General features: G+C 45.2%; 1 protein-coding gene across 3 annotated transcripts in view; it reads right to left on the bottom strand.

Moving 5' to 3' along the window:
- The window catches only part of AKT1 (AKT serine/threonine kinase 1), a 76,900-nt gene extending 69,269 nt beyond the window's left edge, over window positions 1–7,631 (bottom strand). Inside the window, exons 1-3 of one of the 3 annotated variants that reach the window (XM_054067647.1) lie at window positions 7,303–7,443; window positions 5,906–5,980; window positions 363–538 (exon numbers count right to left, since the gene is read on the bottom strand). In XM_054067647.1, coding sequence (XP_053923622.1) covers window positions 363–408 — 46 coding nt within the window. In that variant the 5' untranslated portion in view covers window positions 409–538; window positions 5,906–5,980; window positions 7,303–7,443. Of the gene's footprint in view, window positions 1–362; window positions 539–5,905; window positions 5,981–7,302 lie in introns of all 3 variants that reach the window. The other 2 variants (XM_054067648.1, XM_054067649.1) reach the window with 2 other exon arrangements.
- Between the last annotated feature and the right edge of the window lie 7,167 nt (window positions 7,632–14,798).

The following is a 14,798-nucleotide window of genomic DNA, read 5'->3' as shown; positions in this document are numbered from 1 at the left end:
ACCATTCTAATGAAGATTCACCTCGAGACAATCTCACTTTCTAACACAAAAAGAAAAGCTACAGACCTACAGATTAAAAAAAATAATTTTAACCTTTAACAAGCTAAGTAGCATCTCCTTCAGTCGCTATCATTATTTTCAAAGCAGTTGACACAGTCTGCGGTGAAAACACACATACATCCCCAAACAAATCCCTTTACATGTGTATTTTCTCAAACTTGAAAGTCATGCACACTCCTTATATGCTGTTTCCCGTTAGGGTGAACGGGAAAATAATGGACTATTTGAAAATAGGTTATTAAAGGACAGGTCACTCCAAGTGAGAAAGCCAATGTACTGTCCTGGAGGGAAAAGACACTTACCTCGTTTGTGAAGCCACCCTTCCTTCACTATTGCTACTTCATTCATAATTGCAGGAATGTTTCTTGAAAAACCAGTTTATGCCAAAAGATCACTCTGTTGAAATTCCTGAACTCCCGCAGAAGGCTCCACAAAAGGGATGGGGTTTTTTTTCCGTTTTTCGCCTTCTCAGCTATTTCTAAAAGGATCAAAAGAAGCATATCATTTTGAAGCATATCACATATGTACAGCAGGGGATACAACAGGGAGTAGCTTTAATTGCTGGGTTGTTGGTTTGAGGGGTTTTTTAATTATTATTACAAACCCTAAATGAAGGCTTTGCTCTTCACAAAGATTTTTATATCTTAGCTAGTGGAGGTGCTAAAATACACACTTTGCTGAAGTCCTGCTTCTTCACCAAGCAGATTTATCATGGGCAGACCCACATCATCACCAGACACTGTCTGAATTAGAAGTGAATGCAAGATCTTGCCCAGTAGACCTCCATCTCTCCAACAACACCTTGCTCTTCACAATAATAAAAATCCTAGGATTTCAGGAAGTCTAGCTTTAAATATTTCCTAGTAACAAGACTTCCAGAACATCTTCTGGAAGGTTTCTTTATAGCCTGTTGTATAGCAGTCTATAAACTAACACACAGTGTATCTTAGAGACATACCTCTAAAAGTAAAAATTCCTAATATTCCCCTGCAAATTTTCATAGCATCAGCCTGTTAATCCCACTCAGATCTCCTTGACGCCCCCAAAAAGTGATTTCTCTACCTCTGATATTTATAACTCCTACCTCTCCTAGAGGCATACAAAGAATCTCAGATAAGCTCACGTACATTTCCATTATCTTAAATCAGTCCTTTTAGCACCCTGATCAATTTTATTGCTCTTCTCTGAACACACTGCAGCTTGTGGTTGTCTTTCTTGCAATGGATTACACATAAGTACAACTTAGGATTTTTACCCCTCTGCTTTACGAGATCAAGTCCCTATCTGTATAGCTCAAAATTGTCATTTCTTATTGAAGATGTGTCTAGCTCATGGCTGAGTACCACAGAAGTGTTCTGTGCATTTCTCTCCCTCAGTGAAAGTAATCTCTTCCCAAATGCATTAGCTTTTATTATTTTTCTAAATTGAATCTGATTATTTTTCTGCTTGTGGCATAAATGTTTTCTGTTTGTTTTTCTTTAATGACTTCGGTGCTCTCCAAAGTGTCCATACCGCAATTCAATTTGCCATTACTTCTGTGATCAAAAAAACGTAATTGGTGACAAATTCCCAGCAATAACCAAGAAGTTTAATAAAACAGAACTCAGCAGCATTTGTAAATCCCTGCCAAAGTCCTGGCTTTTACTGGAGTCTCTCTCTAACTACAGGGACATCACATTCCCACCTAACAAATACACACAGTCTCTACATGCACTTGGCATACATGCATCAGTTATCTCTGCACATGCAGGTGATAGCCATCCATCAGAAACTAGATTAAAAAGCAACTAATTGCCCATAACTCACTAAGACACAACCCTGAATAGAAGAACAGGTGATCAAAATTCATCCATCCTACAGGAGAAACCCCAGTGGGAATAGAGGACTCTGTGCTGGACATCACCAGTGCTCTGAAACGCACAGCCTCCAAAACAAGGAGGTCACATTTGAAGAAGCTCCATCACTGCAAGCAGAAATGGACTGAGAGAAAGGCCACTCCCCTAATACTTTGCCTATGAACTTTCTCTGTTTACCACCACGTCCCAGCTCTTCCAGTAACACTGCATTTTCTAGTCTTTTCCCCAGAAACAAGGTGGGTTTTTTTAACAAGTCACAAATCTGCTGTATCTTACTCCTTATAACTATCAACTCTAAGAAAGAGATAAGACGTTTGCCTGAAGGAGGGAAAACACACAAAAAATGACATTTGAACAAGAGAGATGTAAGAATTCCTTAATTTCATCAATAAATACGAGAACATCATATGCTGCAGAATAGAGACAAGAAACACAGAGCTACCCAAGTTATCTCGGAACAAACTCCTTGAGCTCCAGAGCAATTAGGACAGAACCTGACAGCAGTGGCCCCTTTCACACCTGCAGGCACAACAGCCATGCAAGCTAGACTGACTTGTTGATGTTAAGAGGAGACTAGACCTGGTTTAGGGGCTTCGTTTAAGCACCTAGCAATCTGCAAAAAGTGTTGAACGAAACCTCTAAGATTATCACAGCTTACAGTGTGGAAATGCAACACCCAGGTGTGAAAGTTAATGCTCCTGACCTTCTGACGTTGTGCCATAACAGAACACGGAGACTGTGTAACCTACCTCTGTGTCTTGAATTCAACAATTTAGCTGCATTGAACAATCCACATCCTTTTCAATAACCGTATGTAAAAAAAAGAAGCTACAAGGCAAACTACACTGCAGAAAGGACAATCCTATTACTAAAGACAGCAAAAAGCGTGAAGGCCCAAAATTCTGCAACTTGCAACTAACTTACTCCAGGTTTTTGTAGGTTAATGCTTACCAAGATTACCACTTGGCAACCTCCTGCTTGTCATCAGCCGAACTGTCATTGCATTATCTGGATCTGAGACAATACAGCCCAAGAAGGCAAATCAAAAAAAGAAATCCAAAGTTTAGAGGAACTATTTTTCTTAGTCTCTGCAGTGCCCAGGATGTTTGTACTGCTTTTTCTCTATAATTTCTATGCAAGAAACATTCCCCACCTGCTACTGCAGCCCTGCTATCAAGGACGTGTCTTTACCTGCCCGTCTCGTCCAAGTGGAGAGGGGTGGTGAAGGGAGTATTATAGTGGAGAAGATTGAGTAGCGCAGCACCAGGAAGAGGGAAAAACACTAAGCATTCCCTGACATCAGCCTGCAGTGTGGGCTCCACCTTGGTCCCTCAGCCAACTATGCCAGCTCGTTTATAAAACAAGGGGAGACTTAATTTTTCTAAACAGCGTGAAGAGAATCTATGATTCTAAGAGCTGGGAATCCCTTTTCACTGTCCAACAAGATGCCCAAAGACATAAGTCCAACAGAAGCAAACCCGTTCTATCTGGTATATTTTAAAACACCCATTCAAGCTGTGCCCAATATATCTATTTTAGTAAAAGACACTATTGAAGACAGTGGCAGCAAGTAAGAGTAATTTCTTGGAATAGAACAGACAGTTAACTACAGGTCAATGTACTACTGAAGATGTGTAAATCAGAGAAAGTTCCTTTTCCATAAAATCCTTAGAGGGGGGAACAGAAAAAAAAAAAAAAGGAATGATTACAGTCTTTATTTATGACCATCTAGGAATGGTTCCCAGTGAACAGAGGGCATCTGAGGTAAGTATGACCTGGCTGCTCCAGCCTGTGTCTGCACATGACTGAATACTGTCAAAAGCTAAACAACTCTTTCTCTTAGCCTTCTGTTTGCTTGGTTTTCAACATGCATTTCTGTAATACTTTTTACGAAACCAAAGTATTCCTCACGTGGCTGAAGTGCGGTAAATAATGAATGGCATGACATCAGCATCATATCATAGTGACGCTGGTTTTACGCATATATTAATTCCGTAAAGGTTATTAACTTCTTCATAAATAATTAGATAACTCGCTTCCCTAGGCACTGCAGCAAAACCTGCTTTAAGGAGTCAGTCAAACCAACCATCCAACAGAAGGTGGAGCAGAACCAACCTTTCCGTATTTGGGAGAGTCATGTCAGAGCTCCTTCTCTCATTGTCTTCCGCTAATTATGTTCACCTTCTTTTGTCACTACAAGATCAAGAGGCGAATCTGCCCTCCTAGCTCTCTTTCCAAGACGAAATTTTATATTCATTCCTATTCACACCCTAAAGCAAAGCAGGATGAAAAGGAATTCTCCTGTAACGCTGAGGCTGAAACCTAAGCTTACAGGATGCATGAGCATCTCTGGTAATTTCCTCATCTATGTGGGAAAGTAAGCAAGAGACTGAAAGATGATCAGACCCATCAACCTGGGTCCTGCCACTGCCTCACCTGGCATGTTACACTGTGTCCAGGCTGTACAAGTTGGCCCAGATCAGAAAGCAGGCTACAGCAAAACATGCTCCTGGACTATCACTTTGCCTATCACGTCGCCTGCTACTGCCTTCTAACCTAGCACAGCACAGTTCTGATGTTCCCAGGACACCCTAAACCCTAACGTGGCACATATCCTTACATGTTCTTATAAGGCACAACAGCAAGAACAGGCAAAAAAAGATCCTGCCACCCCTGTCTGCCCACACAACACCATCACCAGAGCAGAGGAGACATGAGAACTGGAAGAGAGCAGAGGGGTGCATTTTTGGGCCCATTACGTACGATATCATGAGCAACCTAAACTCTCTTCCCACAGCAGATCCTAGATCCCAGCATAAGGTCACAGTTGACAGTTAACTGCACCTGAACAGCACAGACACAACTAAGCTGGGCTCCAGCCAGTGTTTCAACTGGAGCGTACAGATAGGTGTCCCTACCAGGCTTCGACCAGGGAAGTTATGTCTCCTGCATTATGCAAGCCTGCCTTGGGTGTTTTGCGGGAGCAGCAGCAGCTCCAATGCGCTCAAGGCCCTCTAAGCACACAGCAGTAGCTTCGCACCGTGACCCAGTTACCAAATCTGGGCAGACAGCTTTCAAGAAAGCTTAGAAGGACCAGCTTGTTCCAGCCTCTTCACTTACTTTACAAAAACGTATTGTGGGCCACCAGTTAGTATTTAGTACTATACGCTCCCTGTAGAATGTCACCACCACTGAACTGATATTTCATGGCAGCACGTGCAGCTCATCACAAGTTTCAAAAAGGCTTCTCTAAGACCTACAGGAAAAATGGTAAGCGGAGAACAGAAATCTCTAAAGCCGCATCCACTTTTATTTCAATCTGTTAGCCTAATCTAGGTTTACAAAACTGTAATTTGGAATGCTTGTGCTCTCCTGTCTTTGCTGATCAATACACAGGAGGTTAGTATTGCTCAGGTGAAGGGCCAGAGTTACAACACCCAGCTGTCCATGCTGCAAGCACAACTACAGTTCGATAGGACAAACTAAGCTGAGTATTTCAAAACAGCGATGGCAGCAAAGAGACTTCTTCATACCCTCTCCGTCAAAAACACAGGCCAGACAAAATCCTCTTTATGTTCCCTAACAAGAACAAGTTTATGCTCACATAATTTAAGAACTGTGCTGCTCACAACTTCTGTAGCAACTTTAAATGTGTTTAATCAAATCCCATCTTAAAGTATTTATAACAGAAGTTTTGTTTCATCCCCCAACAAACCAAGCCATTTGTGAACCTATTTAATTCTTAATGTAATCACTTACAGGACATTTTTATAAGCCAGCAAGTGAATGCTGGAGGTACAAGTCACTTGCAGATATTGGATCGATTCTAAAATTTGATTTACTACTATGTTCTATATTTAAAAAAATCCAAAAGTAGTTCCACAGTGTCTTTAAATCTATTAACTCAGACAAATGTTGTGGCTGTCATCAGGAAATTAACTACTACATAAAAGTAATTACTAGTCATGCAGCATGTCACATTTATTTACCTGTAAACAAATATTCTTCTGAATTAATTGTTAGCAACTCCCCTTTATAACTGTATTTTTAAATGCACATCCCTCCTGTGGTACAAATAAAACAAACAAGAGCAAATCAGATATTTGCTTCTCATATGTTAGAGGTAGCAGGAAAACAAAGCAAAAAGAAAAACAGTTAAATGCTTTCCCCAGGGGGGTGGGAGGACAGAGGGAATACCCATAAAGTGCAAGCTGCGTTAGCATCAGTAACACACTGTCAGTAAAATAAATAAAGTCTCAGCATGTTCGTGTATCTGAATATAATTATGTATTTGACAAAGAAACAGAAGCAAAAGTCCTAGAAGTCTCCCAGAACATTTCGGCAACTGCAGGGGAGGATGGGGGGGCAGGGGGGATCTGCAGACAGCTCCCTACAGCTCTGCAAAACACCACTGCAACAACAACAGAAAAAAAAAAAAAAAATACAAGTAGCAGGTCCACCAACGCTGCACAGCCACCTCCGTACGCCGAGCGCCCACGGAGATCACCACGACCCGCCGGGAAACACAGAAGGGACCAGCAACGCCGAGCTGGGGCTGAGCGGCTATGGGGGACAAGGGGGGAGGGTGGTAAAGGGGCAGATGGAGAAGGGGGGAGGCAGAGGGGGAGAAAGGGGGAGGCGGGGGGGTGGCGAGAGGGTGATCGGGGAACCGGGGGCTAAAGGTGGAAGAAGGGGGGGCAAACGGGGGAGAAAGGGGGGCAAAGGGGAAAGGGGGGGCAAAGGAGGGGAAAGGGGGGCAAAGGAGGGGAAAGGGGGGCAAAGGAGGGGAAAGGGGGGAAAAGCGGAGGAGAAGGGGGGCAAAGGGGAGAGAAAGGGGGGGAGAAGGAAGGACGAAGGGGGGAGATGGGGGACGAAGGGGGAAAAGAAGGGGGAAAGAAGGGGAGAAGAGGGAAAGAAGGGGGAGAAGGGGGAAAGAAAGGGTGGCAAGGGGGGAAGAAAAGAGGCAAAGGGGGGAAGAAAAGAGGCAAAGGGGGGAGAAGGGGGGTGAAAGGGGGAAGAAGGGGGTAAGAGGGAGGAGTAGGGAGGTAAGCGGGGAGAAGGAGGAGTAAGGGGGGAAGAAGGTAAGGGGGGGAAGAGTGGAAAGAAGGGAGGGTAAGAGGGGGAGAGGAAGGGGCAAAAGGGGAAAGAATGAGGGGCAAAAGGGGAAAGAATGAGGGGCAAAAGGGGGAGACGTGGGGTGGGGAAGAAGGCACTTATCTACTTTATTTGCCACAGTCCCAGAACCCCCCTCGCCCCCCGTTTCCCCGCGGGATGCTCGGCCGGGTCCGGGCGGTGCCGGCCCCGGGTCCCCCCCCCCGGTTCCTCCCCCCCTCCCGGCGGGCGGCGGACACGGCCCGGCAGGCCCCGGCCCCGCGGGGTCACTTACGCGGTCCGAGGCGGCGGTGACGGGCGGGGGGACGAGGCGCGGAGCGAAGGCCTCGCTGCGCTCCCGGCAACCTCCTCCTCCTCCTCCTCACCGTCCCCGGGCGGCGGGCGGCGGGGCGGCTCCTCCTCCCCCTCGCGATCGGCCCATGGGGCTCAAACACACACACACACACGCCCGCCCGCTCCGGATGGGAGGAGGAGGAGGAGGAGGAGGAGGGATGTCGCCCCTCTCGCCCCCGCTCTGCCGCCTCCGGCCGCGAGGAGGAAGAGGAGGGAGGAGGAGGAGGAGGTCGCGCCTCGCCCCGCGGTCCCACGCGTGTCGCCGCTCGCAGCGCCCGATGGGTCCTTCCTCCCCCTCTTCAGACACCGCTTCCTGTCCCCCCCGGGGGGTTCGAAACCCAGCGCCGCCCTCCGAGCGGCACAGCCGCCCCGCAGCCCACCCCCTCCCCCCCGGGATCCTGCCAGGGGAGTCATGGAGCCATGGAATCGTGGAATCATATAGAGTCATAGGATGGTTTGGGTTGAAAGGGACCTTAAAGCCTATCCAGTTCCACCCTGTTCCACCTCCCACCAGGCTGCTCAAAGCCCCATCCAACCCGGCCTTGAGCACCTCCAGGGATGGGGCAGCCACAGCTTCTCCCGGCAACCTGTGCCAGTGTCTCACCACCCTCATGGTGAAGAAATTCTAAATCTGCCCCTCTCCAGTTTATACCCGTTCCCCCTGGTCCTATCCCCCTTTACGAATAGCCCCTCCCCAGCTTTCCTGTAGCCCCTTCAGGTACTGGAAGGTCTCCTCAGAGCCGTCTCTTCTCCAGGCTGAACAACCCCAACTCTCTCAGCCTGTCCTCATAGGAAAGGTGCTCCAGCCCTCCTATCATCTTTGTAGCCTCCTCTGGACCCATCCCAACAGCTCCATATCCTTCTTTCATTGAGGATTCCAGAACTGGACACAGTATTCCAGATAAGGTCTCACTAGAGAGGAATAGACGGGCAGAATCCCCTCCCTCTCCCTGCTGGCCACGCTTGTTTAGATGCAGCCCAGGACACAGTTGGCCTTCTGGGCTGTAAGCGCACATTGCCGGCTCATGTTGAGCTTCTCATGAGCTTCTCATAGAGTCATAGAATCACAGAATCATAGAATGGTTTGGGTTGGAAGGGACCTGAAAGCCTGTCCAGTTCCGACGCCCTGCCATGGGCAGGGACACCTCCCACTAGGTTGCTCGAAGCCTTATCCAACCTAGTCTTGACCACCTCCAGGGATGGGGCATCCACAGCTTCTCTGGGCAACCTGTGCCAGTGCCTCACCAGCTTCACAGTAAAATTTCTTCACTATGAGAGTGGTGAGACACTGGCACAGGTTGCCCAGGAAGGTTGTGGCTGCTCCATCCCTGGAGGTGTTCAAGGCCAGGTTGGATGGGGCCTTGGGCAGCCTGAGCCAGTGGGAGGTGTCCCTGCCCACGGCAGGGGGGTTGGAACTGGATGATCGTTAAGGTCCCTTCCCACCCAAACTATTCTATGATTCTGTGATTACACTATCTGATAAAGAGTCCCTCCCCAGCTTTCCTGTAGCCCCCCTTTAAGTGCTGGAAGCTGCTCTAAGGTCCCCTCAGAGCCTTCTCTTCTTCAGGCTGAAAAAAACCCAGTTCTTGCAGCCTGTCCTCGTATGGGAGGTGCTCCAGCCCTCTGATCATCTTCGTGGCCATCCTCTGAACTCACTCTAACGGATCCATATCCTCCACAACTTCCCTGAGCAACCTGTTCCAGTGTCTCACCACTCTCATAATGAAGAATTTCTTCCTGATGTCTAATCTAAATCTTCCCCCCTCCAACTTAAAGCCATTCCCCCTTGTCCTATCACTACATGCCTTTGTAAAAAGTCCCTTGCCAGCTTTGTCGTTTGTCCCTTTCAGGTACAATCTACCTCAAAAAACATGGGCCAGACCCTGCTGTAGTGGAGGGACCCAGACAGCCCTCAGCATTTCAGCTTCTGGGAGCTCCAGGCCCCTCAAAATCCCTTGGAGTGCCGCCAGCTTTCCCAAAAGCATGGAGTACCTGTCTGCTTACCCTGTATTTTCCCTTGTGAAATACCGATTGATTCAATAATTTGGCATCATGGGGGATATCTCAGTATTGAGAGCAGCCCTACAGAGAAGGACCTGGGGGTGCTGGTAGGTGAGAAGCTCAATATGAACCAGCAATGTGTGCCCACAGCCCAGAAGCCAACCGTGTCTTGGGCTGCACCAAAAGAAGTGCGACCAGCAGGTTGAAGAAAGTGATTCTGCCTCTCTACTCTGCTCTGGTGAGACCTCACCTAGAGTACTGTGTCCTGTTCCGGAATCCCCAACATAAGGATATGGAACTGGATCAGCTTTAAGATCCCTTCCAAGCCAAACCATTCTATGATTCTATGATTTCTTTCCATAGCAGGTAGGCTGTGAGGCCTGGAAAGGTTAAGCCATTCCCCCGGAACTGGGGAGTCTGGATGCTGCTCTTCCCTTCACCTTGACACTCTAGGCTGTTCTGCTCTGGCATCAGGAATGGCTCAAAGCATCACAAATTACTATAACTATTGTTTACGGCATGGAAATATTTTGTAAGACTTTTTAAGAGCTGTTCTGCTCTGAAAAATGATGTTGTGGAAATGTTTTTGACAGATCTGTTATTTCTTCATTCTTCCAGTATCAAAATTTGTCCTCTTTGGTCATTAAGGGTTGTTGCTGATTTTCTAATTGGCAGTGCCATAAACACTAACTGGGCTGTAAGAATTAATTTGATTTCTTCAGAAATTTGTGATCACTGATGATCATAGAATCATACAATCATTAAAGTTGGAAAAGACCTCTAAGATCATCAAGTCCAAGTCAGCCCAGCACCACTGTGCCTACTAAACCATGTCCTGAAGTGCCACATCTACACATTTTCTGAACACCTCCAGGGAAGGAGACTCCACCACTTCCCTGGGCAGCCTGTTCCAATGCTTGACCACTTGCATTCCTGCAACCAGAAGCTAGCTGGAATCTCAAAACCAGCACATCTTCCAGCAGCTTTGCCCTGTTAGCAACATAAAGGTGGATAAAATGTATTTACAGTAGTAAAGCCATGGAGTATTACTCTGCATTTACAGTGGTAGCAAACGTATTTGATACAAGAAGTGGCTTTTCTACCACATCCTTTCAATGACTGTACACATTTAGTGAAATTCACTCTTTTCTACCGTTTTGATCAACTAGGTCTGTCTAATAGTGTCTGTCACAAGAGTTCCAGAGTATCTAATGGATCGCTGGATTTTGAGTACACCCATGTGCTATAGGAGCCAACGATGAGACAGAGGAGGAAAGGCTTCACTCTTCTTTATGGTGGAGAAAGAAAGAACAAGGCTTCCTTTCCCGGCAAGGAACAGACCAGTTCCTCCTGGCAGAGCTGCTACACCAGTGCAGTATTTTCTGTGGCTCTCCTTTAGGTATACTAGGGCATATTTCAGCACAGTTTTAAAAGTGTACCATCTGGGCAGCTTTGCAGACCCCATAGTCCAGGCCCAGTTACCTGCTTTAGGGTCAGATCCTCATCTGCTGCAGTCAGTGGAAAGATTTCTGTTGATATCAGGGCAGAATGAAATGGCTGTAAGAACTCTCTAAGATACAGAGGTGATGGAAAGGAAAATCTGGGTTTGTGGTCACGTTTCGACCTGCTGTGCATTATGTACAGAATGTTTAATGTAGATTAAAATGTAGGCAAGCATTACAGATATGTTAAATTAATCATCAGTGTGCAAAGCTTGCAGGTAGCTCAGTGGACTTGTATCAAACTTAACAAAAAAGAGTAGAAAATTAATTTACGAACTAATTTTGAGTCTACAGCCTGCAGTTACGGCTAGCGATAAAGAACATGTGCAAGTCCAGGAGTTCAGTGACTGTAGGACATTTGGGTCCAGGCAGGGGGATGTGTGGTAACAGATCTGATTGCAGAAGAGTTTTCTCACCTTCTTGCCAAACCCTGTCCTGATTGGTAAGCTCCCAGGCTGCATGGTGAGCAAGGTCATTAGGACTTTCCCCCGCAAATGAAGCAGCAGTTTAAAAAATAAAGTCACACAGTAAACAGTTTTCTGTCCTGAAGAGAAGAAAATAAACCTCTGTTGTTTGCTAGAAAGGAAGTACAATTAAAAAAACCCAAAATTTCAACACAAATAGATTGTTTAGATTTGTTGACCGTTGATCTACCATGATGAAAGACAGGGCCAAACTAGAAAGTTTGCATCCCGATCTGTATCTGACATTCCTCAAATTTAAGGGGGAAGTGTGATTCAGAGTCTGGAGTAAGGGCTTATCTCTCAAACACAGCGAAGTACTGTGGATAAAAATACCCAGGTAAAGTAGGAAGTGCCTTGTCCACAGAAACAAGAGTGACTTTGTATCAACAATGAACAAAAGCAGCTTTTTTTTTTCTTTGAAAACAATGAAATCACTCAAGAATTGTTGTAAATGAAAACAGTGTGGGTTTTATCAGTCAGTTATCATCAATGGGATTATAGTCTCTAAACCCTAATTTTCAGGGAAGTCCCTAGATTTCCCTCAGCGCTTCCTCAAATTTCACATCTGTTGACTCTAGTTTATTAAGTGCTTAAGGATAAGGTGCATCAACTGTTCCTTGGTATTAAATTACCCGAAAATACTGAATGCCAGTGGCAAAGAATGGTCGATTGGTAGACAGTGTTATCAATACCAGACCAGAAGAGCAGGCAGTCCTGTTCTCATGTGTTTCTCACACATATATAGGTAACATATCATTCGATGTAACTTTAAAAAGTTATTTTAAATATTGAAATTATGCAGTTCTGGATAAAAATGGTTTTTATCTAGTCAGGCATAAGAAAGGCTAGCATAGTAAGATGAAGATGAATTATTAAGTTAATCCTCAGCAGACCAAGTTCTGTTCCATGACTGAGAGTAACAATAACACCTTTATGGGCCAACAGTGAACTTGTTCCTCCCCTTTAAAAGATGAGCTGTACCAAAAGGCAGATACTATAGGACATCCTCTTAGAATTACAGAGCCAGTACCTCAGTCTCATCTTTTAAACAAACAACTCAAGTTTGGTCTCAGACAAATATCTCGTTCAATAAAGATATGAATTAAAAGTGCATTTCTTGGTGCCAAATATAATAAACATGGCTGTGCTTCTAAAATTGAAGGAATCTGATGTTTGAAGGTACATTTCTCAATAACAAAGCAATAGCAGGATTGTAGTTTTACTTTTTAGAAATTCTTCTTGTGAATAAATAAATATCTGATTTCATTTGTATCTCTCTGATGAATTTCCTACGTGACTAAGTGTCAGCTAAACTGGTAACATGAAGGGCAGTGGACTGATGCCTGTTTGCTGGAGCATTTTTGGGACTTCTTCCAAATGGCTCACTAAAAGCCCTGGGAGAGGTCAAACAGGAGACCTAGGCTGGATTTCCAGCTTCTGTTCCTGGTCACCAGGTTGCTGAAGCTGGACAGCCCTGGGGCAGCAGTGTGCTTTCTCCAGGAACGCTTCATAGTCAAAGCAAGGAGCTATTCTGTCTGAGTCATGAATGTTGTTGACAATCCCAGCAGTGAGAGCTCTACAGTCCTCCTCACCAGGAATAATGATAGCTGCGACACGGGGCAGAAAAAACACTATGGGGAATTTGGTATGTAAACAGGAGCCAAATTGGTTTGCATAGAAAACGTGCTAGGTAGATGGAGAACATACAAAAAATAGCAAATGTATCAGTTCTGTCCCACACACCACTGCGGTTGCTTTTGTTGTTACAGTAATAACCACAAGTCTGAGTCTGGACCAGGCACCATTAGGTGCTTTAGAGACACACTTCAAGTCATGGGCTTTGATCTGAAGGGACTGAAGTCTGCTTCAAACCACTGCTTTTCTCCCTTGCTCATGAAGTAACAAGTTATGAGTTCTTAGTTCTGGGAAGATACCTGAAAATGCTGCAGTTCAAATGATGTGTGTGAGGAAACATCACAGTCTAAACTACAGTGAGAAAGGCAAATCCTCTGAGACTGAAATACTGAAGTTATAGACACATATTAGAAGAGGAACTTTCAGGCTCCTGTTGCTTTCCCAGATCTCGCACATCCAACACTGACTGCGCTCTCCACTTAAAATTACAGACTTAAGCACAACATGGTCATATTAACTTGGGTGCAATATCACTGGTTGATTACCTCTGCAGATCCCCACATAGAAACGTGGAAGGAACAAGCACCTGCACTGCTGGTCATGGGCACATGACAGTGGGCATAGCAGTGGGTTCTTGGAGGTCTTAGTGTTTGTATATTAATGCTAAAAGAGAAGGGATCGCTTCCAATTTCTTCAATGTGTTTTTAATGGCTTCTGCATGCACATGAAAATCTGCTGCCTTTTGAATTACTTCCTCAAAATTGTATCGTTTGGAAACTTTTAAGGGGAGAAGTGACTATTTCAGCATCATTCTGGTCTGACACTATGGCTACAGCAGCCATAAAAAATTGCACTTATTGATGTCTTCGTCTGTATTCACACCTCATAGGTAAAAGTGATGGCACTAACATGAATAAAAACAGGAAAGAAAGGGGAAGGATAAATTTGTATCCTTGGTGCTTTCTTTACCTCAGAGCTCTGCTGTGTCCTTGTTTCTGCAGCCATGCTGATCAGACACCTACCAAAAAAGCAATGGCTTACGGAGCAGCAAGAGAGAGTTTCTGCTGTATGTATAATACAAGAAGCAGTCCTATGAAAGGAGAGCCCAACTAATAATTTATATATTATATAAATATTTATATGTATAAAGGTAATTTTTAAAATATACTTTTTTTTTTTCTCTGTTAGAGCATCTCTGTCCTGTGGTTCTTTGATGTCTGGTCAGGTTTGTGCTCATACTTCCTCTTGCCCTCAGTGAAATCACAGAGGTCGCCTTTTATGCCTAACTTCTTATTGTCAGAAAAGTTTTGAGCGCTTTTACTAGCCTTTGGCTATATCTATGCTGGTTTTGTGAGTTGTGTCTACAGATAGGTTGTGGCTGTTGCACCCTGTGGCCGGAGTGAGTTATGTCCATCGTGCTTTGACGGGCAGGTCTCCTCTCCAAGTCCGAACACTTTTTCTTTCCCACCTGCCTGAAGTTTCCAGTGGGCAATAAGCCAAGATGCAGTTGGTTGACATGAGCAATAGTGGCCCTAGTGAGGTGGTTTTCTGGAGGGATTCAATTGGTGTTGAGGACCCTGTTTCCACCACGAAAGTGTTTAAGTGAAGTGGGAGTGCTTTGGGCTAGCTGTAACCGGGTTCCTTGGACTGCATGCCTGTTGGTGGCCAGAGTTCACGTGGGCTTGTCTGGAGGCTCTCACTACTCTAGGTTCATTGGAAAGGCGCCCGTCTCATGCACTCACAGACTGGTCCATGATACAAACCGAAGCACAATAAAATGGTATGAACAGGAGTTTTGCTTCAAAAGCAGACTTCTGTTCCAGACATCCTAATGT

This window comes from Cuculus canorus, chromosome 5 (assembly GCF_017976375.1).
Source record: "Cuculus canorus isolate bCucCan1 chromosome 5, bCucCan1.pri, whole genome shotgun sequence".
Taxonomy (NCBI): Eukaryota; Metazoa; Chordata; class Aves; order Cuculiformes; family Cuculidae; genus Cuculus; species Cuculus canorus.
The sequence above is the reverse complement of the archived record's forward strand: the minus strand, read 5'-3'. Positions and strand labels throughout refer to the sequence as shown.